We start from the raw sequence: 26,869 nt of genomic DNA, 5'->3' as shown, positions 1-26,869 counted from the left end.
TTCTGTGCGTATGCTGCCTTCACGGGATTCGTGGACCCAGTGCAGTAGGCTGTTAAAGAGAAAGAACAGGTGAGATGATAGATTATCATACAGCCATAGAAAGAATACGCCGACAGCGATAAGGAGCACGGGCGCACATCACCAGGCGGTGCAGCTACAGAAGAAGCAGAGGCAGGAGGTAGAGCTACTACAGGAAAAACACAGGATTAAACTGTCCCTATGCTGCAAAACACAAATGTCGGCAAGTCTTTTACAGGTACTGACATAAGGCTACTAACACCAGTCTTGGCTTCAAGGACGGGCTCTGCTCCCTCCCACTATGGCCTCTGCCCTGTTCTGTGCTCCACATCGCATTTCAGAAGTTTCTTGGGAAACTCCAGAGATATCAACCAAAACTTTTTAAAGGCCAACTCGGTCACCGGTATGTGTCAGAGGTAAGCTTTATGTTCAGCTAACTTCTGGTTTGGAGATCGCTATCCCAGTTTACACAGGTGGCAATTAACTCTGCAAACTCCTGTTTGTTTCTACAATCTGCATTCATTTCCTACCTCTAATATGCAACTAAATCATCATCTACTGTAAGCATAATAAACTCTTTTTTTTGATGCTGTTCACACTATAAAAGCTGCTGCACCACCTTTTATAGTCACCCTACCTGGGGCCAGTGTTGGAGCCAGGGTGGGGGGGTGAGTAAAGCACAGTTTTTTTTTTTTAATCAGATTGCCTGTTTAAAATGCCTCTATAATTAACTTGCATGTAGATCCGAGACACTCTGATACAGCACCTTTTATAGTGTGAACAGCATCAGAGAAGAGTTCATCTGGGGGGAGAGGGGCTTTCCAAAACTGGAAGAAGGCTTTTATTATCCAACTCTAGCTGGTTACATGGACAATGACTGTGAATATCATGGACAGTGCACCTAATAACTCCAGCCCCGTGAATGCACTCCCCATATATCAGGTCCAAAAGGTGGTAAATAGTACATGTTGTGGCCAGCAGTCACTGGAGAGTTAATATACTAAAGAAGTGATAAAGGTTTTGTCTCTACAAGTTGCATGAATATTTTATTACGGGATGGCAGCAGCAGTTTAGGGAAACTCAATCTCTTCAAACGTGCGAGGTATAATAGTCACCCTGATTAACATCGGACACATTACCATTTTATTTACCAAAATTCATTGGGCGGTGAAGAGCAAGAGAAGCCGAGTGATCACATCTGCAGCGGAGTAATGAAGCAACAAGTCTGAGCCATTTTACTGCAATTACTCTGCAATGACTGTATGCATTGTTTGGGAGACCCCACCCCTCTCTTGTGTGACGTGCACATAAGAGCTGTCTCAGACCACAAGCCCATACTAGGGAGCGCCCTGTCTGAATCCTGTTCATATTAGACACTGTTCACATGTTCAGGTTTTTAATACATTAGATAGGGACTGCTTCAATAGGATTACCTTGACGTGGTGGAGCAGCTTGGTGTACATTTTTTGTGCAAAAAAACGTATCGACTAAATACCCTGTATTTGTTATCCAGCACTTGCTGATTACTGCCATTTTTTATTGCAGAGTATATTTGCAAATCTGTCATTCTGTGTTTTCTTGTTGTATCTCAATGACTGTATGCAGCAGTAATGTACATCCGCTAATCACACTACTTACTATGAAGGATACATACCGCCATTAGAAAACTAACACATCTGACTGCGTATCTCCCAGAAAAGGGGTCCCGATACAAAGCAACGCAACCGTCAACTAGGCGCTCACAAAAATGAAATACTAGTAAGGTAAGGCTCAGGTCCCATCAGAGGATGGATCTGTTTAATGCGAGATTTAATATGTATTTATTGAATGGTCTGATCAGTCATTAGCATTATCCCTTTTTTCCACAAACTGGAAATGGATCTTAAAGGTTTCCACCCTCTTCACAAAATCTGGCCACACCTGGAAACTGGAAACCATGTGATCAAAGGTCCACATTAGGGTGTGTGCACACGCTGCGGATTACGCTGCGGATTCTGCTGCGGATCGGCAGCGGTTTTGGCCCTGTGGATCCGCAGAGGTTTCTGCTGCGGTGTACAGTACCATAATATCCTGCGGAAAAGCTGCGGTTTCTAATCCGCAGAAAGAATTGACATGTCAATTCTTTCTGCAGATTCCGCTGCAGTTTACCATCTCCTTCATTGTAGAGGTGATAAACAGCAGGGCAAAACCGCAGGCTAATCTGCAGGTCTTCTGACCTGCGGATTTACCTGCAGATTTTGCAGAATCAGCAGCAAAATCCGCAGCGTGTGCACACACCCTTAGACAGTTAGGCCACAAATGTCTGAATGATGAGGCTATCACCACAGCTAGGACCAGCCACAGTCTCAATCTCTGCTGGAGGAGACTGCACATGTGCTTCCCATTCTATTAACCCCTTATTGACAGAGCCAAATTTTTGAAATCTGACCAGTGTCACTTTATGTGGTAATAACTCTGGAACGCTTCAACAAATCCCAGTGATTTTGAGATTTGTTTTTTTTGTGACACATTTTACTTTATGATAATGGTAACTTTAGGGTGATGTGTTGTGTTTATTTGTAAAAAATATCAGAAAATTGAGAAAAATATTAAAAAATTAGCAATTTTCAAACTTTGAATGATTATCCCTTTAATCCAGATAGTCATACCGCAGCAAAACATGAATAAATAACATTTCCCTCATATCTGCTTTACATTAGCACCATTTGTAAAATTGTACTTTATTTTGTTAGCATTTTAGGAGGTTTAAAAATGTAGCAGTAATTTTTCATTTTTTTCAAGGAAATTGACAAAATTTATATTTTAGGGACCTAACCAGGTTTGAAGTCTCTTTAGGGGTGCTATATATTGGAAAACCCTCAAAAGTGATACCATTTTAAAAACAGCACCCCCTGACATATTGAAAACTTCTGTCAGGTAGTTTATTAACCCTTCAGGTGATTTTCAGAAATTAACGCCAGGTGGCATGACAGAAATGAAAAAGTGTTTTATTATCACCTAAGTGTCGCTAACTTCTGAACATGTTACTATAGGCGGCAGACTCTAAGGTCGCTATTTGGTCGTGAATTGCCATGGCAAACATCAGGACCACACAATCATGATCTCAGGGTGCCGATGGGGATAAAGAGGAAGCCCCCAAACTCTGTTAACCATTTAAATGATGTAGTCTTTATTGACAGCAGTATCTAAGGGGTTAAACAGATATGGACGGTGACAACACTGATCGTGGCTGATGCAGCAAGTTGTCAGCTATAGTGTACAGCCGACAGCTGCTGGATTGTCAGCTGTATGGGGAGGCTATTCTCTTATATCTCAGGTCAGTAAAAAGACGTATTGGCCGTCATTAAGGATATTTTCTAGGGAGGGTCATTTCTACGGGAGCAACAACGATAGTAATAGATGTCCTATTGATATGTCATAAAAGTTCTAGGTGGGATAACACCTTAAAGGAATCCTGTCAGGGTATGTGCACACGCTGCGCTTTTGGCTCTGCGGATCCGCAGCAGTCCCGCAGACATGGTGTACAGTACCATGTTATCCAATGTGATTTCAAAACCGGAGTGCCCATGCTGAGATTTTTTCCGCGCGGTTTTGCTGCGGTTTATAATCCGCAGCATGTCAATTCTTTCTGTTGATTCCGCAGCGGTTTGGCACCTGTTCCATTGTCCAGGTGTCAAACCGCAGTGAAAACCGCAGGTCCTTTACCTGCGGTTTTACCTGCAAATCCGCAAGTAAAAAACCACAGGTTAATCCACAGCGTGTGCACTTAGCCTCATTATGTCAAAATTGGCCAGATTTTTAGCTCTTATTCCCCCCTGATCCCAGGAATATTCCATTTGTTTTTTTTTTCTTTTAAAATCCATGATGCGATTCCAGAGATATGAGCTTTTTTGTTAAGTGTTAATATCAATGGTCCAAGAGGTTTAGATCCACAGTATCCTCTAGGGTCCAAGAGGGAGTGTCCCACTGGATCTTGTGGGGTTCAAGAAGTGTGACCGACAGGATCCTCTGACATCTAAGAGGGTGTGACCCACAAGATTGTCTGGGGTGTGTCTTAACGCTGCCCTGCACTATTACTCTGCCACACCCCCTGAGTAAAGACCATAAAAACTAGCACTAAATAAAAAGTCTCATATCTCTGGAGCGGTATGGAGGATTAAAAGAAAAAAACAAAAAACCTGAACACTCCGAAGAGCAGTGAGAATAAAATAAGAGCAAAACCCGGACACTTGACTTAGTCACGTATGTGTACGAATAAACCAGGGTATTGGTCTCATCGGGAGCGGGTTGACAATTTAGTGGATGTTCACTGTATAAGTGATTGTTCAGTGCTGCACAGATCCCCATCACTCGGCATCCTCACCACATCCACAAACAGGTACTCCATACGGAAGGTACTTCATTGACACATTTTCCTTGATGTTGTCCTCTTATATAATTACTTAGTTAAAAGTACCAATTTGATAATTGACAATGGAGCATTTATCATAAATCAGAAGTCCAGTACCAACGGCCCTGTCATAACAGCGATTGGATCCCACAAGAAAGAGAAGCTTTATACCTCACTTAGCAATTGGATCCACTCCCAAGTGTGCAATAAACGTGCCGTGAATATAAAGTCAAATAGTCAATCAGGTTGTTGAAAGCAAAATAAAATGACCATGGATGCAAAACTTATTTACCGTATATACTCGTGTATAAGCCGACCCGTGTATAAGACGACCCCCTAATTTTGCCACAAAAAAATGGGAAAACGTATTGACTCACGTATAAGCCTAGGGTGGAAAATGCAGCAGCTACTATTAAATTTCAAAAATAAAAATAGACACCAATAAAAAAATAAAAATAGACACCAATAAAAGTAAAACTAATTGAGATATCAGTAGGTTAAGTGTTTCTGAATATCCATATTGAATCAGGAGCCCTATATAATGCTCCATACAGTTCATGATGGCCCCATAAGATGCTCCATACAAAATACACCCCATATAATGCTGCACAAAGGTTAATAATGGCCCCATAAGATGATCCATAGAATAATATGCCCCATATGCTGCTCCATAAAGGTTATGGCCTCATAAGATGCTTCATAGAATAATATGCCCCATATGCTGCTCCATAAAGGTTATGGCCCCATAAGATGTTCCATAGAATATGCCTTATATGCTACTCCATAAAGGTTATGGCCCCACAAAATGCTCCATAAAATATGCCCCATAAGATGTTCCATAGATTATGCCCCATATGCTGCCCCATAAAATGCTCCATAGATTATGCCCCATAAGATGCTCCATAGGTTATACCTCATAAGATGCTCCATAGTTTATGCCCCCATAAGATGCTCAATAGTTTATGCCCCATATGCTGCTCCATAAAGGTTATGGCCCCATAAGATGTTCCATAGAATATACCCCATATGCTGCGCCATAAAGGTTAAGGCCCCATAAAATGCTCCATAGAATATGCCCCATATGCTGCTCCATAAATATTATGGCCCCATAAGATGTTCCATAGATTATGCCCCATATACTGCCCCATAAAATGCTCCATAGATTATGCCCCATAAGACGCTCCATAGATTATACCCCCATAAGATGCTCCAAAGTTTATGCCCCATAAGATGCTCCATAGATTATGCCCCCATAAGATACTCCATAGGATGATCCATAGATTATGCCCCCATAAGATACTCCAGAGATAATGCTCCCATATGCTGCCCCATAAGATGCTCCATAGATTATGCCCCCATAAGATGCTCAATAGTTTATGCCCCCATAAAATGCTCCATAGATTATGCCCTTATAAGATACTCCATAGATTACACCCCATATGCTGCCACTGCTGCAAAACAAAAAAAATGACATACTCACCTCTCGTCGCTGGGAGCCAGGTGCTGATGTCCTGAGCAGGAGGAGACACTGGCACGTTATGGGGGCAGGTGCCGTTGTCATCGCTGGCTCAGGACCCCGGCACTGGTGATATTTACTGATCCCCACTCCATCACTGCGCGCCGTTGTCTTCCGGGTCCTCTGTCAGTGACTGTTCAGGCAGAGGGTGCAGCGCGCACTAACTACGTCACCGCGCCCTCTGGCCTGAACATCACAGCCAGAGAAGGCGGAGGACAGAGCGGCGCACAGTGATGGCCAGGGACAGGTGAATATCGCATATACTTACCCCTCCTGGCGCGGTCTCTGCAGCCCCGCGTCTCCCGGTCTCAGGCTCCCTCCTTCAGCGGTCACGTGGTACTGCTCATTAAAGTCATGAATATGCGCATATTCATGACTTTAATGAGCGATACCAAGAGGGGGGGGCTGGCTGCAGAGACCGTGCCCGGGAGGGTAAGTATGATCTGACACCCCCACTCCCCGTCTCCCGCTGACCCCCTGGCATATATGACTCGCGTATAAGCCAAGAGGGGGACTTCAGCCCCCCCAAAAAAAATGGGCTGAAAATCTCGGCTTATACACGAGTATATACGGTAACCTACCAAGGGAGCATACTCATCTTATAATGTTATTGCACACTGCCTAGGAATGATCAGTAGTGGTCCCTCCTCTGCCCCATCGCCACCACCGTGGCTGTTTTTATTTTGTTTTTTTCCCTTGCGTGCCAAAATGATGACCGGCTGTAATGGTGCAAATTCTCCCTTACACCAACTTGCCTTATACCACAGAACTTCCCTGCAGGCGTAGCCATATTTTGATTTGTTTTTTTTTCTCTGATGCTGCCAAATGCCCAACGGGAAGTTCTGTGGTACAAGTTTGTAAATTGGAAAATATGCTTCATTATTACCAGGGACATATAGTTAGATCCAAAATATTTGGACAGTGACAAATTTTGGCATTTTAGCCATTTTCCAAAACATATTCAAGATCCAGTTCTATAACCAATATGGGCTTATAGTGCAGACAGACTCAGCTTCAATTTGAGGGTATTCACATCCTAATTTGAGAAAGGGATTAGGAATTACAGCTCTTTAATATGTAGCTGACTCTTATTAAAGGGACCAAAATTAATTAGACAATTATCTCAAAAGCTCTTTGATGGGTTGCATCGGCTCTTCCCTTGTAAAATCATTTATTAAGTAGGTAAAAGAACAGGAGCTGATTCCAAGTGTGGCATTTGCATTTGGAAGCTGTTCCTGTGAGCCCACAACAAGCGGTCAAAGGAGTGCTCAATGAAAGGAAAACAGAGCATCAGTAGGGTGGAAGAAAGAAATCCATCAGAGAGATAGCAGTAATGTTAGGAGTGGCCAAATCCACAGTCTAGTACATTCAAAATAAGAGCACTGTTGAGCTTGGGAATTATTGAACTAAGCTCATCTTATTGACATAAGGCCTAGATATCCCCAGGAGACATCAGTGGTAGGTGATCACAGAATATTTCCCATGTTTACGAGAAACCCCTTCAAAATATCCTCCCAAGTGAAGAACACTCTGCAGGAAGTCTGTCTTTCAGTATCTAAAGGCCCTTTTACATTTAGCGATGCACCAGCGATCCGACCAGCGATACGACCTGGTCAGGATCGCTGGTGCATCGCTAAATGATCGCTAGTGAGCTTTCACACACAAAGATCTCACAGCGATGCAGCAGCGATGCAGCGCACGATACTCACCTTTCACACACAGCGATGAAGACGTCCTCCTGCCCGCCTCCACGCGTCGCTCGTCGTCACAGCAGGAAGCCCCAGCAGGAAGCTGACGACGAGAAATGGAGCCAGACATTCTCGCGCGATCAGCGATAACCAGCGGGGGAGCCGGTCGGAGGTAAGTATCACACATAGCAATGTCGCTAGCGATATCGCTATGTGTAAAACCCCCTTAAGTCTACTATAAAGAGAAGACTTTATGAGAGCAAATACCGAAAGGTCAAACCAAGGTCAAGGGGCAAACCATTAATCAGCATGAAGATACAAAGACCAGATTAGACAGATTAGCAACACCCAGAAGTGACAACAAAAAGTACAGCCAAGAAGCGAAGAAGAGTGGTAGTGGTGGGAGACTCTCTAATGAGAGGCACAGAAGCAGCCATCTGCAGACCGGATATAACCGCAAGAGAAGTATGCTGCCTCCCAGGTGCGAAGATCAAGGATGTGACTGATAGGATACCAAAGCTCATCAGTTCCAAGGACGTCCACCCATTGCTTCTGATACATGTTGGCACCAATGACACGGCAAGGAAGGACCTACCGACAATCTGCAAGGACTTTGAAGAGTTTGGGAAGAAAGTAAAGGAACCTGATGCACAGGTAGTTTTTTCTTCTATCCTTCCAGTAGACGGGCATGGCACCAGGAGATGGAACAGGATCTTTGATGCGAACAACTGGCTAAGACGATGGTGCAGATAACAAGGATTCGGATTCCTGGACCAAGGTGTGAATTACCTGTAGGATGGACTCCTTGTCAGAGACAGACTACACCTCAACAAATCTGGGAATCACACATTCGCCACAAGACTCGCTACACTCATCAGGAGAGCGTTAAACTAGAAGAAGAGGGGATGGGAAGAAAAACGTTAGACATGAACATGAAACCAGATATTATACTGATGAATGATATGAGGTGTGGCAAAGAAGATCCAAGACAACATACTCAGAACGGAGGTAAGAAAATTTCTAAAACAATCAACAGGGAGGAGATTGGAACAAAGCAAAATTCTCTAAAATGCATGCTCGCAAACGCCAGAAGCCTGACAAACAAGATGGAAGAACTAGAAGCAGAAATATTTACAGGTAACTATGACATAGTGGGAATAACCGAGACATGGTTATATGAAAGCTATGACTGGGCAGTTAACTTACAGGGTTACAGTCTGTTTAGAAAGGATCGTAAAAATCGAGTGGAGGAGGGGTTTGTTTTTATGTAAAGTCTTGTCTAAAGTCCACTTTAAGGGAAGATATTAGCGAAGGGAATGAGGATGTCGAGTCCATATGGGTCGAAATACATGGAGGGAAAAATAGTAACAAAATTCTCTTTGGGGTCTGTTACAAACCCCAAAATATAACAGAAATCATGGAAAGTTTACTACTAAGGCAGATAGATGAAGCTGCAACCCATAATGAGGTCCTTGTTATGGGGGACTTTAACTACCCGGATATTAACTGGGAAACAGAGACCTGCGAAACCCATAAAGGCAACAGGTTTCTGCGAATAGCCAAGAATAATTATCTTTCACAATTGGTGCAGAATCCAACCAGAGGAGCAGCACTTTTAGACCTAATACTATCTAACAGACCTGACAGAATAACAAATCTGCAGTGTTGTTGGGCATCTAGGAAATAGCGACCACAATATTGTACAGTTTCACTTGTCTTTCGCTAGGGGGACATGTCAGGGAGTCACAAAAACACTGAACTTTAGGAAGGCAAAGTTTGACCAGCTTAGAGATGCCCTTAATCTGGTTGACTGGGACAATGTCCTCAGAAATAAGAATACAGAAAATAAATGGGAAATGTTTAAGAACATCCTTAATAGGCACTGTAAGCGGCTTATACCTTGTGGGAATAAAAGGACAAGAAATAGGAAAAACCCAATGTGGCTAAACAAAAAAGTAAGAGGGGCAATTAACAGTAAAAAGAAAGCATTTAAACTACTAAAGCAGGATGGTATCGTTGAAGCTCTAAAAAACTATAAGGAGAAAAATTCTTTATCTAAAAAAATAATTAAAGCTGCCAAAAAGGAAACAGAGACGCTAGAGTAAAGCAATCCCAAGCTGTTCTTCAACTATATCAATAGTAAAAGAATCAAAAGTGAAAGTGTAAATTGAGAGGAAAGTATGGTTGTAGATGATGAGGAAAAAGCTAATATATTAAACACCTTCTTCTCCACGGTGGAAAATGAAATGCTAGGTAAAATGCCGAGAAACAAAGAAAACCCTAAATTAAGGGTCACCATCTAACCCAAGAAGAGGTGCAAAACCGGCTAAATAAGATTAAAATAGATAAATCTCCGGATCCAGATGGCATACACCCACGAGTACTAAGAGAACTAAGCAATGTAATAGACAAACCATTATTTCTTATATTTAGAGACTCTATAGCGAAGGGGTCTGTTCCACAGGACTGGCGCATAGCAAATGTGGTACCAATATTCAGAGGTAAGAAGAGGTAAGCTATAGACTGGACCAAGGTGAGTCATTGGATGTGGTATATCTTGATTTTTCCAAAGCGTTTGATACCGTGCCACACAAGAGGTTGGTACACAAAATGAGAATGTTGGGTCTGGGGGGAAATGTGTGTAAATGGGTAAGTAACTGGCTTAGTGATAGAAAGCAGAGGGTGGTTATAAATGATATATTCTCCAACTGGGTCGCTGTGACCAGTGGGGTACCGCAGGGGTCGGTGTTGGGACCTATTCTCTTCAACATATTTATTAACGATCTGGCAGAAGGTTTGCACAGTAAAATATCGATATTTACAGATGATACAAAACTATGTAAAGCAGTCAATACAAGAGAAGATAGTATTCTGCTACAGATGGATCTGGATAAGTTGGGAACTTGGGCCGAAAGGTGGCAGATGCAGTTTAACAATAATAAATGTAAGGTTATACACATGGGAAGAAGGAGTCAATATCACCATTACACACTGAACGGTAAACCACTGGGTAAATCTGACATGGAGAAGGACTTGGGGATCCTAGTTAATGATAAACTTACCTGGAGCAGCCAGTGCCAGGCAGCGGCTGCGAAGGCAAACAGGATCATGGGGTGCATTAAAAGAGGTCTGGATACACATGATAAGAGCATTATACTGCCTCTGTACAAATCTCTGGTTAGACCGCACATGGAGTACTGTGTACAGTTTTGGGCAGCGGTGCACAGGAAAGATATAATGGAACTAGAGCGGGTACAAAGGAGGACAACAAAATTAATAAAGGGGATGGGGGAACTACAATACCCAGAGAGATTAGCAAAATTAGGATTATTTAGTCTAGAAAAAAAGACGACTGAGGGGCGATCTAATAACCATGTATAAGTATATAAGGGGACAATACAAATATCTCTCCGAGGATCTGTTTATACCAAGGAAGGGGACGGTCACAAGGGGGCATTCTCTGCGTCTGGAGGAGAAAAGGTTTTTCTACCAACACAGAAGAGGATTCTTTACTGTTAGTGCAGTGAGAATCTGGAATTCCCTGCCTGAGGAGGTGGTGATGTCGAACTCAGTCGAAGGGTTCAAGAGAGGCCTGGATGTCTTCCTGGAGCGTAACAATATTGTATCTTACAGTTATTGTTAGGTTCTTTAGAAGGACGTAGATCTGGGGATTTATTCTGACATAATTTTATAGGCTGAACTAGATGGACTAATGTCTTTTTTCGGCCTTACTAACTATGTTACTTTGCAAAAAATTATCTAAAGAAGCCACCCAGATCTGGAAAAGCAAAAGTAAGATCAACAGATAGCAGATTGATGGGAAGAAAAAAGTCTCGAGAAGGCTTGGAATGGCTCCTGCTCCTCGGCACATCACATCCTGTGTAACACGTGGTGGAGGCGGTATGATGGAGCAAGCATGCATGGCTGCCAATGACACTGGGTCACTAGTGATTATTCATGATGTGACTGAAAACAAAAGCAGCCAAATGAATCCTGTGTGTACTGGGAGATACTCAGATTCAACCAAATGCAGCAAGGTTGATTGGACGGTGTTTCACAGGACAGATGGACAATAACCCAAAATATACTGTGAAAGCAAAATAAGAGGAATATTCTGCAATGGCCGAGTCATCACGAAATCTCAGCCCAATCGAGCCGCATTTCACAGGCTGAACACAAAACTTAAGGCAGAAAGAGCCACAAACAAGCGACAACTTAAGTCACCGCAGTAAAAATGGCAAAGCCTCACACCGGAGGACACCAGCGATGGTGATGTTGACGGCCTCCAGACTTCAGGCTGTCATTACTGCAGAGCCTCACATTGGAGGACACCAGTGATGATGACGTTCATGGCCTCCAGACTTCAGGAAGTTATTGCTGAAAAGCCTCACACCGGAGGAGACCAGGGATGGTGAAGGTCATGGCCTCAACACTTCAGGATTTCATTGCTGCAAAGTCTCACACTGGAGGACACCAGCAATGGTGACAGCCATGACCTCCAGACATCAGGAAGTATTGCTGCAAAGCCTCACATCGGAGGACACCAGCGATGGCAACGTTCATGGCCTCCAGACTTCAGGCTGTCATTGCTGCAAAGGATCCTCTACAAAGTATTAAAAATGAACATTTTATTTATGGTAAAAATAATTAGTCCAATTACTTTTGAGCACCTGAAATGTAGAAAAATGGTCACAATTACTAAACGTTTCACAGGATATTTCAACCCTTTTAATTAAATCTGAAAGTCTCCACTTCAATCGCATCTCAGTTGTTTCATTATAAATCAAAAATAGTGGCCTGCAGAGCTGAAATCCACAGCGTCAATCCCATAGCATCCAGATGTTACAGCGTAGTGGATGGGATTTAATGAAATCCCATTTTCACTATGCGTTCAGAGACTCCTCCAGCTTCCCTGCGTAACCAAACATGCGGCATCTTTCCAGACCGCAGCATGTCTATTTATGATAAGGAGACGCTCAGTCTCCGCAGCGTAAATTACCCATAGACAATCATTACATGCGGTAAAACCGCATTATCTTTATGGTCACGTGCGTATTAAGTGTGGGAACGCAGCTTACTACGTATGTGAACTAATTGAAATAAAGGTGCACCTTGTGCCACAGCCGGAAGTTTGCATCCACTGCAGTTCTCGCGATGAGCTGAGCTCTCCACAAGAACTGCCATGCACATGACCGCCAGGGACGGGGTTATCTCCGGTCACTTGCCAAGTTCTCAAGGTCAGCTGACTGCGAGAACTGCAGTGCACATGACCGCTGGTGACCGAGTTATCTCCGGTCATCAGGTTAAAGCTCCGCCGTTCAGCCTAACATCCAGATGTAGCAGAGCTGGAGTCGTGGTGGGACAAGATGTATATCTTCTTGACGGACAGGTATGGTATATTGTTACTTTTTTATTTTATTTTTCTTACAGGAGATTAAGGGCGTCGGTGGAATAGGCAAAGCAGTAAGTAGGGTTTAGTTAAGATTATTAAAGGAGTCTGTGTCATTATTTCAATTAATTCTGGCTGTGTCTCTATTTACCATACAACTATAGGATTAGTAATTGATAGGTGTCTTATAAACGCTTCTCCATTTCTAAGGCGGGGCTTGATGTCACCTGACAATACAAAGGTGACATCAACCCCACAAATATTACCCCACTTGCCACCACTACAGGACAAGTGAGAAGAGCCGGGTAAAGTACCATAATTGGCGCATCTTTGGATGCGCCAATTGTGGGGCGGCTGCAGGCTGATATTTTTAGGCTGGTGAGGGCCAAAATCCATGGGCCTCGCCAGCCTGGAATACCAGGCCGCAGCTGTCTGCTTTTTTCTTGGCTGGTTAACAAATTTAGGCGGACTCCACGCTATTTTTTTTTGGAGGGGATCCCACTATTTTTGCTAACCATCCAAGGTAAGCAGACTGCAGCGGCCTGGTATTATCAGGCTGGTAAGATTCATGGATATTGGATCCTTACCAGCATTAAATACCAGCCCCAGTAGTCTGTTTTACTCTGGCTGGTTAGCAAATATAGGGGACCCCACATTATTTTTTTTGGAGGGGATCCCACTATTTTTGCTAACCATCCAAGGTAAGCAGACTGCTGCGGCCTGGTATTATCAGGCTGGTAAGATTCATGGATATTGGATCCTTACCAGCGTGAAATACCAGCCCCAGTAGTCTGTTTTATTCTGGCTGGTTAGCAAATATAGGGGACCCCACATTATTTTTTATGGAGGGGGTCCCAATATTTTTGCTAACCATCCAAGGTAAGCACACTGCAGCGGCCTGGTATTATCAGGCTGGTAAGGTTCATGGATATTGGATCCTCAACAGCCTGAAATACCAGCCCCAGTAGTCATCTTTACTCTGGCTGGTTAACAAATATAGGGGGACTCCATGCCATTTTTTTTTAAAATTTTTATTTATTAAAAGGAGGGAACCTCTCTCTGTGCTTTCCTCCACTTCCTGTGTCGTGTACTTCCTGCTGTGTCACAAGATTCACCATTATTTAAATTAGTACACATGCGTAGTAAGCTGCGTTCACGCACTTAATGCGCATGTGACTAGGAAGATAATGCGGTTTTACCGCATCAATGATAGTGAATGGGTAATTTACGCAACTACATAAATTGACATGCTGCGATCTGGAAGGACGCGTCGCATATCCGTCTTTGCGGGTTAGCCGAGGGCATCTGTGCATGCATAGTGGGTATGGGATTTATTTTTTTTGTCACTTGAAATCCCATCCACTATGCTGTAACAGCTGGATGCTGCAGGTTGGACATTGTGGATGCACGCAGCATCCAACCCGCAGCGTTTACGGACCATGGGAACATACCCCAATATATCAGCAAGCAGGAAATCAATTTTTTTTTCTTTCCCAGAAGCCAACTTTCAATTAGCTTTATTTCAAGAGGCAAAAAAAATGCATGAAATGAAAAAACGCATCAAAAACACATACGGAAAAAACACATAAAAAACGCAGGTGACCTCAGATGCAGATTTGGTGCAGATTTCACGTATGTCAAATCCTGAGCAAATACTGAGCCATTCCTGACCGTGGGAACATACCCTTACAGTTGGAAGACACTTAAAGGGTCATCGTATTCAACTGCCTGCTCAGTGCAGCACAGGCTTCACTAAACCATCTAATACAGATGTCTGTCCAGCCTCTGTTTGAAGACTTCCATTGAAGGAGAACTCACCACCTATCGTGGCAGCCTATTCCATTCATTTATCACCCTCACTGATATGATGTAAAAAGAGTTAATCCATATATTCAGTCTGTCCAGGTTGCCTATAGTAAACACCTACAATAGTGTCCTTTCTGTTCTTCTCTCTTGGTATCCTTAGGCTACTTTCACACATCCGTTTTTTTAAATCCGGCATGATGCGGCGAAATTTGTGTAAACCGGATCCGGAATTGGATCCGGTTTTTTCACATAGAATATAATGATCGCCGCATCATGCCGGATGGACATGCGGCGCCTCCGGGTTTTGCCGGATACGGCAAACATGCGCCGTCCGGCGTCTGCAAAAAACGTTGGCTGCAACGTTTTTTTGCAGCGCCGGACCGGCTTTTTCAACTGCGCATGCCCGGGCACTATGAGTTTTAACCCCACAAGTGCCTGGCGCGCATCTCTCTCTCTCTCTCCCCCTCCCCTTCTCTCTCTCTCTCTCTCTCTCTCCATACGCTCCATACCTTTCTTTGGCTGGCTCTCTCGTCCCCCTCTGTCTCTCTGGCTGTTCTCTCGTCCCCCGCTGTCTCTCTGGCTGCTCTCTCGTCCCCCGCTCTCTCTTCGGCTGTTCTCTGGTCCCCCGCTCTCTCTTCGGCTGCTCTCTCGTCCCCCGCTGTCTCTTCGGCTGCTCTCTCGTCCCCCGCTGTCTCTTTGGCTGCTCTCTTGTCCCCCGCTGTCTCTCTGGCTGCTCTCTCGCCTCCCGATCTCTCTCCGGCTGGCTCTCTCGACCCCCGGTGCTGCGGCTCCTTTAAATGTCCTCCAAGCCGCATCAGGGGCCGCATGTACATCCGGTGTCACCGCTGCAGGCCGGATCCGGCGGCCCGGCTATTCGCCGCAGGCCGCCGGACCCCTGACACCGGATGTCTGAAAGAAGCCTTACCCAAACAGTTTCTACAGAGCTACCAGTCTCTGAAGCTTGATCTCTGTGGAGATATACGTTTAACTAGCATACAATGCAACACCTCCTTCCCTCTTGATAATCCTGCTTAATTTAACTGCACTAATAATAACTAATGTGGGGAGGCAAAAACATTATGGTTTAAATATGGAAAAAAAAAAAAAATCACAAAAATAAATGGATTTCACATCCAGCTGTACATGCTTTTTTCACTAAAACGCAGCAAGATCTGATACCTGTGTTTTTTTACTGTGTTTTTGCACTTACTCATTGCTTTTTCTATGGGTGAAAAAATGCTGAAAGTGACATAATGCAGTATCAAAAAATGCTGCAGTTTTCCAATTCAGTCAGAGAAAAAAACCAATGTGCGTGCATGAGATTTCTGCTGGTACTGTAAAACGTAACTTAAAAATTCCACAAAAAAACAGCAATAAAATTGAAGCAAAAATGCAATGTGTGAACATAGTCTAAGACAGAGAGGTATATAGATATGAGAGATTCCTATATGAGTAGTTTATGGTGAAAGTTTCCGCCACCCTCCCATGTTGCTTCAGGGCACCCCACCACTCATAAGAAATTGATGAAACTGGAGAGATTTTCAGACTTTACTCTAATGCATATGAGCACTAATGCTAAGAAAACATGTAAGCAGATCACGAAGACCCCATGAGCATCACTAAGCCCTATTATTATGAAAATGAGGATGAGTGACCTCATGGAGATCAACATCCAACACTGCAGAGACACCATCACATGTTTCTCAACGCAGTGATTCTAGAGCAATGCCCCCATCCCTTATGGGAAATCTGCAAAAACATGTAAATCAATCATCCGCGGAGACACCATCACATGTTTCTCAACACAAGCAATGACTAGACAGGTCTTTCACCGGGAAGGAACAACCACGGGAAGGGCAGTCTCCAATGAAGGAAACCACCTATGCCAAAACATGGTATCCATACACAGACAGCTGTTTCGGGGTATTGCCCCTCATCAGTGTGGAGTAGGAAAATGGATAGTAGGAGCAATGCCTAGTAAAAGACTATGAAAATGAGGATGAGTGACCTCATGGAGATCAACATCCAACACTGCGGAGACACCATCACATGTTTCTCAACGCAGTGATTCTAGAGCAATGCCCCCATCCCTTATGGGAAATCTGCAAAAACATGTAAATCCATCAGCCGCGGAGACACCATCACATGTTTCTCAACGCAAGCAATGACTAGCCAGGTCTTTCACCGGGAAGGAACAACCACGGGAAGGGCAGTCTCCAATGAAGGAAACCACCTATGCCAAAACATGGTATCCATCCACAGACAGCTGTTTCGGGGTATTGCCCCTCATCAGTGTGGAGTAGGAAACTGGCTAGTAGGAGCAATGCCTAGTAAAAGACTATGAAAATGAGGATGAGTGACCTCATGGAGATCAACATCCAACACTGCGGAGACACCATCACATGTTTCTCAACGCAGTGATTCTAGAGCAATGCCCCCATCCCTTATGGGAAATATGCAAAAACATGTAAATCAATCATCCGCGGAGACACCATCACATGTTTCTCAACGCAAGCAATGACTAGCCAGGTCTTTCACCGGGAAGGAACAACCACGGGAAGGGCAGTCTCCAATGAAGGAAACCACCTATGCCAAAACATGGTATCCATCCACAGACAGCTGTTACGGGGTATTGCCCCTCATCAGTTGATCACTGTTGGATGTTGAGTGCACGCCAGCTGAGACCTGTGAAGCTAACAGGCTCAGCGTTAATGCTTTAGCGCCTCTGTGAATTTAACAGAGTCCGCTCTGCGCACCTCGGATGACGTTTAACCCGAGTGCAGTACACCGCCATATAGTGAGTCTGCCATTACTCAGCAGCGGTTGTTACACCTACTGCACAGTGGACCCCGGGCGGCGAACGCACTTCCTATTATCTATATTTAGTGTGTTCCGCCGTCCCTAACATTATACTAGCGCCAGGGTCTGGCTAGTAATGGCGGACCTGCAGCAGCTACAGCGGTACATTCGGCAGCTGGAGAGCAGGTTGGCAGCTATCGAGAGCTCCACCTCAGCTGCGAATGCTACGCTAGTCGCTGATCAGGCAGTCGCAGAGGCTGTCTCACGCGTGCCCACACTCACGCCTATGCCGACAATATCTCGTCTACCGCTCCCCGACAAGTTTTCGGGTGACAGCGCCACCTGTAGGGGATTCGTGAGTCAGTGCTCTATCCAGCTTGAGTTACTGGCTGCACGGTTCCCTACAGAGCAGGCTAAGGTGGGGTTTATTGTCTCTTTCCTATCTGGCAGGGCATTAGAGTGGGCTACGCCATTGTGGGAGCGTGGTGATCCCGTGGTTCAGGGGGCTGCTCAGTTCCTCGCGGCTCTGAAGCAGGTATTTTTGGGACCACAGATCACGCACGACACCTCTCTCCAATTATTAGCCCTAACACAGGGGTCTCTCTCGGGCAGCCATTATGCTGTCCGATTCCGGACACTGGCTTCCGAACTAGAGTGGCCCGATAAAGCACTCATCCCTGTGTTTTGGAGAGGGTTAGCAGAGCATGTCAAAGATGCTCCAGCAACCAGAGAGGTCCCCACAAGTCTGGAGAAAGTGATTGCCATCTCCACCCGCATTGATCTCCGGTTTATGGAGTGCGGGCTGGAACGTGCGCAATCCAGACGAAGGGTTAACTTGGCTCCCACCTTCACCGAGCTGCTAAGATCTCCCGCTCAGGAGCTTACATCCTCCAAACCTATGGAAGTGTCTCGCGCCGGCCTCAGGCCACGTCCGGTGCGAAGCTCCGCACGTTGTTACCAGTGCCGGCAGTTTGGTCACTCGGCTGGTGTCCTCTGCGGTCAGAAAAACGATCACGTCCAGTGGTCGTAGGTGGTGGTCAGACAAATATGAGACCCTTTTCTCCCAAACCGGTATTCCAAGGGACATTAGATAGCGGGGCCTCCACCTGGGAGGTAGAGGTTACCGTGGATTACGGGGCTGAGGGGAACTTTATGTCCTCGACCTACGCCCAGAAACACGCTATTCCACTGGTGTTACTGCCTCAACCTCTGACTATCAGGGTGGTTAATGCTGCACCTTCACCATCTCAGGTGACCCACCAGACAGTCCCACTCGGGCTCTCAATATCACCCTCTCATTGTGAGATTCTGTCCTTGTTCATTTTGCCAGATGGCATCGACCAGGTGCTTATCGGAGTTCCCTGGCTCCGTTGTCACTCCCCTCATATTGATTGGGCTTCGGGGAATATACTGGGTTGGAGCAAGGACTGTGAGGGAAGGTGCCTGAGGGGCAGTGTTCAGGTAGCTTCCACTAAAGTGCCCGCGGATTTCTCCACGCTTCCTAAACCTTACCACCAGTACGCGGACGTCTTCTCTAAAAAACCTGTGGAGACGCTCAAGCCGCACCGTCCTTACGATTGCCCGATAGATCTTCTGCCAGGCACGGAACCTCCTAGAGGCTGTGTGTATCCGCTGTCACTCCCTGAGACAGAGGCTATGTTTCAATATATCCGGGAGATCCTGGCTAGAGGTTTTATCAGAAAGTCGGTGTCGCCGGCTGGTGCAGGGTTCTTCTGCGTGCAGAAGAGCGGAGAGTTACGTCCCTGTATTGACTACAGAGGTTTCAACGCCATAACAGTTAAAAACAAATACCCTCTCCCGTTGATCTCTGAGCTATTTGACAGGTTGCGAGGGGCCCGGATCTTTACGAAATTAGATCTACGGGGGGCGTACAACCTGATCCGCATTCGCGAAGGAGACGAGTGAAAGACAGCCTTTAATACCAGGGATGGCCACTATGAATATCTGGTCATGCCCTTCGGCCTTTGTAATGCGCCTGCTGTCTTCCAGGATTTTGTCAATGACGTGTTCCGCGATATGCTCTCCACCTCGGTGGTGGTCTATCTGGATGACATCCTCATCTTCTCGCCAGATTTGACCTCCCACCGGAGAGACGTCTGCAGGGTCTTCGACCGGCTGCGGGCGAACTCTCTTTTCACCAAGCTGGAGAAGTGCCAGGTTGAGCAGGAGTCCTTGCCGTTCCTGGGGTACATCATCTCGGTCCAGGGGTTGGCTATTGATCCGGCCAAACTGCAAGCGGTAATGGACTGGCAGGAACCACACAATCAAAGCGGTGCAGCGCTTCCTAGGGTTCGTCAACTATTACCGCCAGTTCATACCTCACTTCTCCACACTGGTAGGTCCTTTGGTTGTTCTCAGAAAGAAAGGAGCTAATCCTAACGCTTGGTCTGAACAGGTCTCCAAGGCCTTCTCATCTCTAAAATGCCATTTTGCTGGCGCTCCCATCTTACACCGTCCCGATGAGGATAAACCGTTTATCCTGGAGGTGGTTGCCTCTTCCGTCGGTGCAGGAGCAGTCCTTTTCCAGAAGGATGCTCAAGGTCGGAAGCATACCTGCTTCTTCTTCTCTAAGACCTTCTCACCAGCGGAGAAGAATTACTCCATCGGGGACAGGGAGCTGCTAGCAATGAAGTTGGCCTTTTCCGAGTGGAGACATCTCCTGGAGGGAGCCCGGTTTTCCTTCCAGGTGTATACGGACCATAAAAATCTGGACTTTTTACAAACGGACCAGCGCTTGAACTCTCGTCAAGCTAGGTGGTCGCTCTTCTTCTCCCGCTTCACCTTGCACTATCTCTCTGGAGAGAAGAACGTCCGTGCGGATGCTCTCTCGCGCTCGGTGGTCTCAGCGGAGGAAGGGGAGGCTGAGCCACGGCTAATTCTCCCTTCGGAGAGCTTTACGACTGTGGCTCCAGTTGCTCTCGAGTCAGTGCCACCGGGCAAAACCTTTGTGCCTCCTCAGCTACGGCCGGAGGTTCTCGCCTGGGCACACGCGTCCAGGGTGGGTGGTCACTTTGGCAATAAGCGGACCACAGAACTCTTGGCAAGGTCGTATTGGTGGCCGCACATGGCTCGACACAATAAGGAATACATACAAGCATGCGTCTCGTGTGCACAGAACAGGTCCTCTAGACAGAGGCCGGCTGGGCTATTGTACCCTCTGCCAGTGCTAAGAAAACATGTAAGCAGATCACGAAGACCCCATGAGCATCACTAAGCCCTATTATTAGGCCCAAGTGTCCCAAAGCAGATCCCAGCATTTATGAGCAGTGGATGTTGCTGCCACCTCTGGACCAGCAATGGTAGCGCAGAATGCTTTGCAGGAAACCACTTCAGAGGCTAAGTCCTCTCGCCACGCTACTGGGCATGCCCACGAGACGATCTCCCAGTGGAGATCGGGGGTCACGTGCTCAGGTCCTTGTCCTGATCTGATTGGCCCATCTCAGAGATCTGGAAGGTCCCGGAAGCGCAAGGCTATAAAAGGCCCGCATGGCCGCTCGGCCATGCGCTAGTATAGTCTATACTTGCTATGGGTGAATGGTGATGGATGTATGATTCTGGTGACTGACTCATTTGAAACCTCTTCCCTCTGATATTACGCATGTGGATAGGGAATTAGAGTTATAGTCAGTGCCAGTCAGTGGCAAGCCATACGCCACAGTGCATACCGCGCCGCTACACTAGCGTCCGATAGTGTGAAGCCTCACGGCACTGTCGTACAGCGGCAGTAGTAACTGCCACACTGCAGTTAGCAGCACTTACCGGCGTCCGCGGTAGCGACGCCGCACACACGGTAGGTCAAGACGGACACCGACCTCTGCCTTGGGCCGAGTCCGGTGACCATATACCGTGTGTGCACGCCAGCTGAGACCTGTGAAGCTATCAGTCCGCTCTGCGCACCTCGGGTGACATGTAACCCGAGTGCAGTAAACTGTCATATAGCAAGTCTGCCATTACTCAACAGCGATTGTTACACCTACTGCACGGTGGACCCCGGGCGGCGAACGCACTTCCTATTATTTATATTATTTATATTTAGTGCGTTCCGCCGTCCTTAACATATACAAAGCATGTGTAATAAACCGGCTGTTAACAAGTGTTCACACGCAGGGTGACACTGCCAGGAGGAGTGTGGATCATTAAACCATAGGAAGTCATGACAGAGCCTGGAACTGTTACTGCGGAGAGCTGGGTGTGTAGCCTGACACATGTATGACCCATGCGTGACCCATGCACGACACATGTATGATAGAGCAGCACCAGGTACAGGCAGATTGACAGGACAGAGCTAGTGGTCAGAGGGAAGAAGCCTGAGAGACACAAACTCTCGACATGTCAGAAGTTTTGGGATTTTGGATCTTTGCGGTTACGGGTGCGGAGACCACTGATGGCTAAAACAAAATAGCAGAGGTGATCAGTTCAACAAAAAGTGTCTACTCTTTTGACAAATCAGTGGGGGGGATGTCTGCAGCTGGAAGTCCTACCTGTATGGTAGGTCAAAAGCTTGGTGAAGGTTTGAGGACCGAACCAAAGTTTGGCACTAGAATTGATTGGCAGTACTTGGTTCACGGGCAATGTCAGTTTGTGGGCGCTAGACAGGAATCTCAAGACCTCATACAACATTGGCGCCTCTCCTCTTGATTAGCCGGCCTTGTAAAGAAGAGATGCGAATGCAGTGAGGCAAGAGGAGGTTTTCTGGCTGCTGTCTGGTGGCCACACGTGCTCCACATGAATGTGCACCAATTCTACTAGGCCCTCAATACTATCTGTACTTCTGTTATACTCATTAATTTGCTACCCAGGAGGGAAGAACACCACTATCTTCCCCTGTACATACAAACCCTTTTATTCACATGTCACATTATGGTACAAAAGCAAATATAAATATACAAAGACCAAAATTAAAGTAAAGTGACATTGAGAAGGACATTGGAAACATTTCCCAAATGCAAACTTTCCGTCTGATATATCTGCAAATCTAAGGCTCATGGGAGATTACCGTATACCCAGCGCAAGTCAAGCAGAGCTGTGCTTGGCGGAATCAGAAATGGGTGCCAATGAGTAAATCATTACAAGGACACGAGCATCACACTTCATGAATTTCACAGAGTCATTTCCGAGATGTGTCAGAGGACTGGGAGAATAAAGGTCAATGACCGATAAGAGATTCTTATGCCAGATGACATATGCAGCCATACTAAGGTTACATTACATCTATGCCGAGAAATGGGGTCATAAGCAGCGTTCCAGATTGAGAACACATCACAGCAGCACTGGCTCAACGAACATCGGAGAGCCTAGCGTCTGCTTCAAGAGGAACAGACTGACCTGACCAGTGTCCTGTGGTCGTGCCCGACCTATCCGTGCACGTTTCGCTGACTGGTTTGAAGACCGTCTCCCATCCGCTCGTGGCATATCTCCAACTCTGTGACTCCAGGATGAGCGTCCTCTGCGTGCCAAAGGCGATCATGAAGCAGTAGACCACATGGTGAAGTTGGCAGCCGTAGCCGCAGCCTTTGTTGATGTTGCACACTAGTTTCTTTGCTTTGCTGCAATCCTTTGGGTTCTACAGTGAAAAAATAAATATAGAGTGAGATCTGTTTAAAAGCAAAAAGACAATTATCATCTAACAGTGAGAATTGTATTTCCAGAACATTGGAGACAGCTCAAGTGTATAAGACCCTGCCCATGCCCCTGGTGTATACGATCCAGCCCCTCATTCCCAATGTAGAACATCTGGCCCCATTTGACAGAGCGGCCGGTGATGCGGAGCTCACGGATATCAGCACGGTCCTGTAATAGGGGCACCTGGGGGAAAAAGTCCGTCCATAAAATTTCCTCCTATACCTTCCCCAATGCACAAGGTCCATATAGTCACGGAGGGGGGAGTTTGATGATAACGTACATGACCAGGTCCGTAACACAAAACCATACAAAACTTTTAGGATGAACTAGAAAGATTGTGATCCCAGCCTCTCCAAACATCAGTGTCAGAGCTCAAAAATTCCCCCAGACACCTCCAGAATCTTGTAATAATACAGCAGAAGCTGATATAGCTGCAAAGAGAAGGACCCCATATTAATGTCTATGGATGTAGACTGAGAGGTCAACGATCTACTGGAAGTGTAATGTGACAATATGAGGGTGTTCATCAGTATTTTGGAGCTGCACCACCTCCACCACATACCACTGGGGTGTGTGTGCCTGCCGCACAGCTGGCATGTTCTCCATGTATTGTTAGGTGTGGCCTTTCCTGCAGTGATATATAATCATACACGTGATGGACGTAGACAATACTCCACCTCTGCTATCAGTTATCACTGCGTATTCCTTACTCGTAGCATCGCATGAATAAATCAGGTAATGTGAACCTGGGGATGAAAACAATGCATATACAGACATCACCGAGCGGAGCTTAGCACAGCCCATGGGGATAGCACAATGTGCGGATGTGATTTACCGTAAGACCACAGATTAATCACAGCTCAGAAACAGCAGGAAGACTGCAGTCAGGGGTTGTTACTGCTTATTACCCTAATGAGGGTATATTCAGATGGAGCCGTTGTCCTGTGGTATTTCACATACAGTCAAGAACCGCATGTGGTTTCAGAACCAATGATTCCTGGCACAAAAATCACACAAATTCACAGAAAACGTGCTGCTGTTTACAGGAACCTCAGCAGAACGTACACTGAAATAAGCTGCAACAGGAAAAGATGCTCCAAAAGCCTGGAGACCTCCCCATCAATGATTGCAATCATTATCAATAGAGATGAGTGAACTGGAACAATAGAGTTCGGCGTCTGCACCGAACTCCTACACCGGAACACCGAAGGGAAGTCAACGCAGATCAATGGCCTGGCTGGGAATGCAGCCTCAGTGACTGGAGGAAACCTCGATGACGTCACCGCCGGTTACTGATGCTGCGAACGCAGAAGCTCATTCACCAGTGGTTCTCAGCCTGGTTGGTCGCATCTTGGCACCATTCAGGTTGAAAACTATTTATTCCCAAGATATGGATAATGGTGTGGAACAGAACAACCAACAGGTGAGGGATACGATTGTTTTTTATTTTTGTTTTATTACAGGAGACGAGAGAATCAGTGGAATTAGGCGTTAGGCGAGTATAACTGTTGTGAACACTTTTGACGTGGCTTCTGAGTTTGGGCTCCCTCTGGTGGTTGCTGCTGGTAATGGAGCTGGTCTGGTTGACATAAATCAATCACCTGAGGAGGATTACTGGAGGTCAGATGTTAGACTGGAGAGATTTAAGTAAGCAACCTTCCCTCAGTTGTTGCCGGTGATTTGGCTTTCTTCCTGAGCATTTTGGAAGTCTGCTTGCCTCCTGCTTTGTCCTGCATCTTTCAGATAAGTTATTTGTCTGCTTGAATCTTTTTGCATTTGATCCATTTTTTGCTTTCCTCTCATTTCTGCTTTGCTGGTGTGAGTTCAGCCTTGTCCCCTGCTGGGACCTGTGCTGGACTCTGTTCCATATGCCACAGCTCATGTCAGTCTTTTCAGTATTTCTAATCCCCTGTTATGTCAGTATTTTTTGTTTTGCGTCCACTTCACACGAGAGTTCTGATTTAGTGGGGGAGAGGTCGTGTGGCTTCACTATTTTTGCATATCAGACATGTTGGATTTTTTCTTAGGGTTTTTTGTGTGATTGCAGACAGTATCCTTTCCTGTCCTGTTCTATCTAGACAGTTTGGGCCCCATCATTTGCTTACTCTATTTTCTGCCTGTGTTTTGTACCTCATCTTGTCTCACCGGCAATAAATGTTCGGGGGCTATTACATTGGGGTTCTACTCCGGGGCAGTTTAGCTTTCCCTTTTCTCTCTTTAGGCTTAGTTAATTCTTTGACTGTGCCGAGGCGTCTAGGGCATCGTAGGTACGTCCCACGGCTAATTCTAGTTGTGTTGTCAGTTTAGGGGTCTGCAATCCGCTAAGGTACCAACCTCACTGGTTATCTGGTTGTCTAGTCTATTCCCCTGCTCTCCTCCTCGGTTACCTAACTATAACATATAACTGTGTTTGTTATTTTTAACTAAAAAAAAGTAAAAATGTGTTTTGTTTTTATTTCAAATAAAATACTTTATTATGGCTCTGTGTTTATTTACAATACAATTATAGTACAAGTAATGGATAGATGTCTCATAGACGCTGTTCCATTACTAATCCGTGGGCTTGATATCAATGGACAATACATAGGTTACATCAACCATACAAATAGGAAACAAACTTGCCATCGCTATAGGGAAAGTGGGAAAAGCCAGAATTGGCGCATTTAATAGATATGCCTTTTCTGGGAGGCCACGGGCTGCTATTTTAGGCAGTGGGGCCAATATCCATGGCCCCTTACCAGCCTGAGAATACCAGCCCCCAGCTGTCTGCTTTAGTAAGGTTGGTTGTCAAAACTGGGGACGACCTCACAACTTTTTTTTAAATTATTTATTTAATTGAAAAACAGCGTTGGGACCCCTCTATTCTTGATAACTAGCCTTGCTGAAATGGACAGCTGAGGGTTGTAGCCCCCATCTGTGAGTTTTGCCTGGCTGGTTATCAAAAATACAGGGGAAACCACGCTGTTTTATTTTTTATGTAGAGGAGCCGGCTGATAAATACTTCTTTCAGCCTCCGCCTGCTCTCGCTGTTATTAGTGGCAGCAGGCTTCGGCTGATGGGAGCTGTGGCCCAATCAGCTGAGGCCATTGACCACAGGGAAACTTTTTACCTACGATCACAGCTGTGGGCTCACATTGTCATTTGAATGGGTCAGTAGGTGTGAGGAAGTTACATTACGAAACGTGCTTTGGGGCAGCAGGGTAACCTTCGCTACACCTGGTCTGCACATGTAAGTCTTCAACTTTAAACGCTATTACATATGGAAGATTGCAGCACCTTATACTGAATGCATGTTAGCAAGACCACTCTTCTCTATGTATGTATTAAATGTATAGACACATATGCAGTACCGTAGCAGTGGCAGTAATGATTAGGATATCCTGTTTTTTGAGCGTTGCAGCCTCTGGTACTTCGTTTTAATCTTGTGCCATTTAAAAGATATATATCTAAATAAAAAAAATTATATTTTATGGCACTTACACTCATTGTCTTTTGTTAGTTAATTCTGACAGTGAAGAATGACAGGGATGTTGGAAGATGCTGCTGCCCGTGACGAAGCAGTGGAAAATAGGACAATGTTGCAGCAAGTGAAGGACGGTAGGGAAGTTGGAGGACGCCTC

General features: G+C 45.6%; 1 protein-coding gene across 4 annotated transcripts in view; it reads right to left on the bottom strand.

Annotated features, from left to right (window-relative positions):
* FUT8 (fucosyltransferase 8) overlaps positions 1–26,869 on the bottom strand; it is a 316,159-nt gene that overhangs the window by 89,084 nt on the left and 200,206 nt on the right. For all 4 annotated transcript variants that reach the window (XM_073551365.1, XM_073551366.1, XM_073551364.1 and 1 more), the window contains one exon: positions 22,953–23,190. In XM_073551365.1, the coding sequence (XP_073407466.1) occupies positions 22,953–23,190 (238 nt within the window). The remainder of the gene's footprint in view (positions 1–22,952; positions 23,191–26,869) is intronic.

This window comes from Dendrobates tinctorius, unplaced genomic scaffold, assembly GCF_039654945.1.
Source record: "Dendrobates tinctorius isolate UK_male_01 unplaced genomic scaffold, ASM3965494v1 ptg000175l, whole genome shotgun sequence".
Lineage (NCBI taxonomy): Eukaryota > Metazoa > Chordata > Amphibia > Anura > Dendrobatidae > Dendrobates > Dendrobates tinctorius.
The sequence above is the reverse complement of the archived record's forward strand: the minus strand, read 5'-3'. Positions and strand labels throughout refer to the sequence as shown.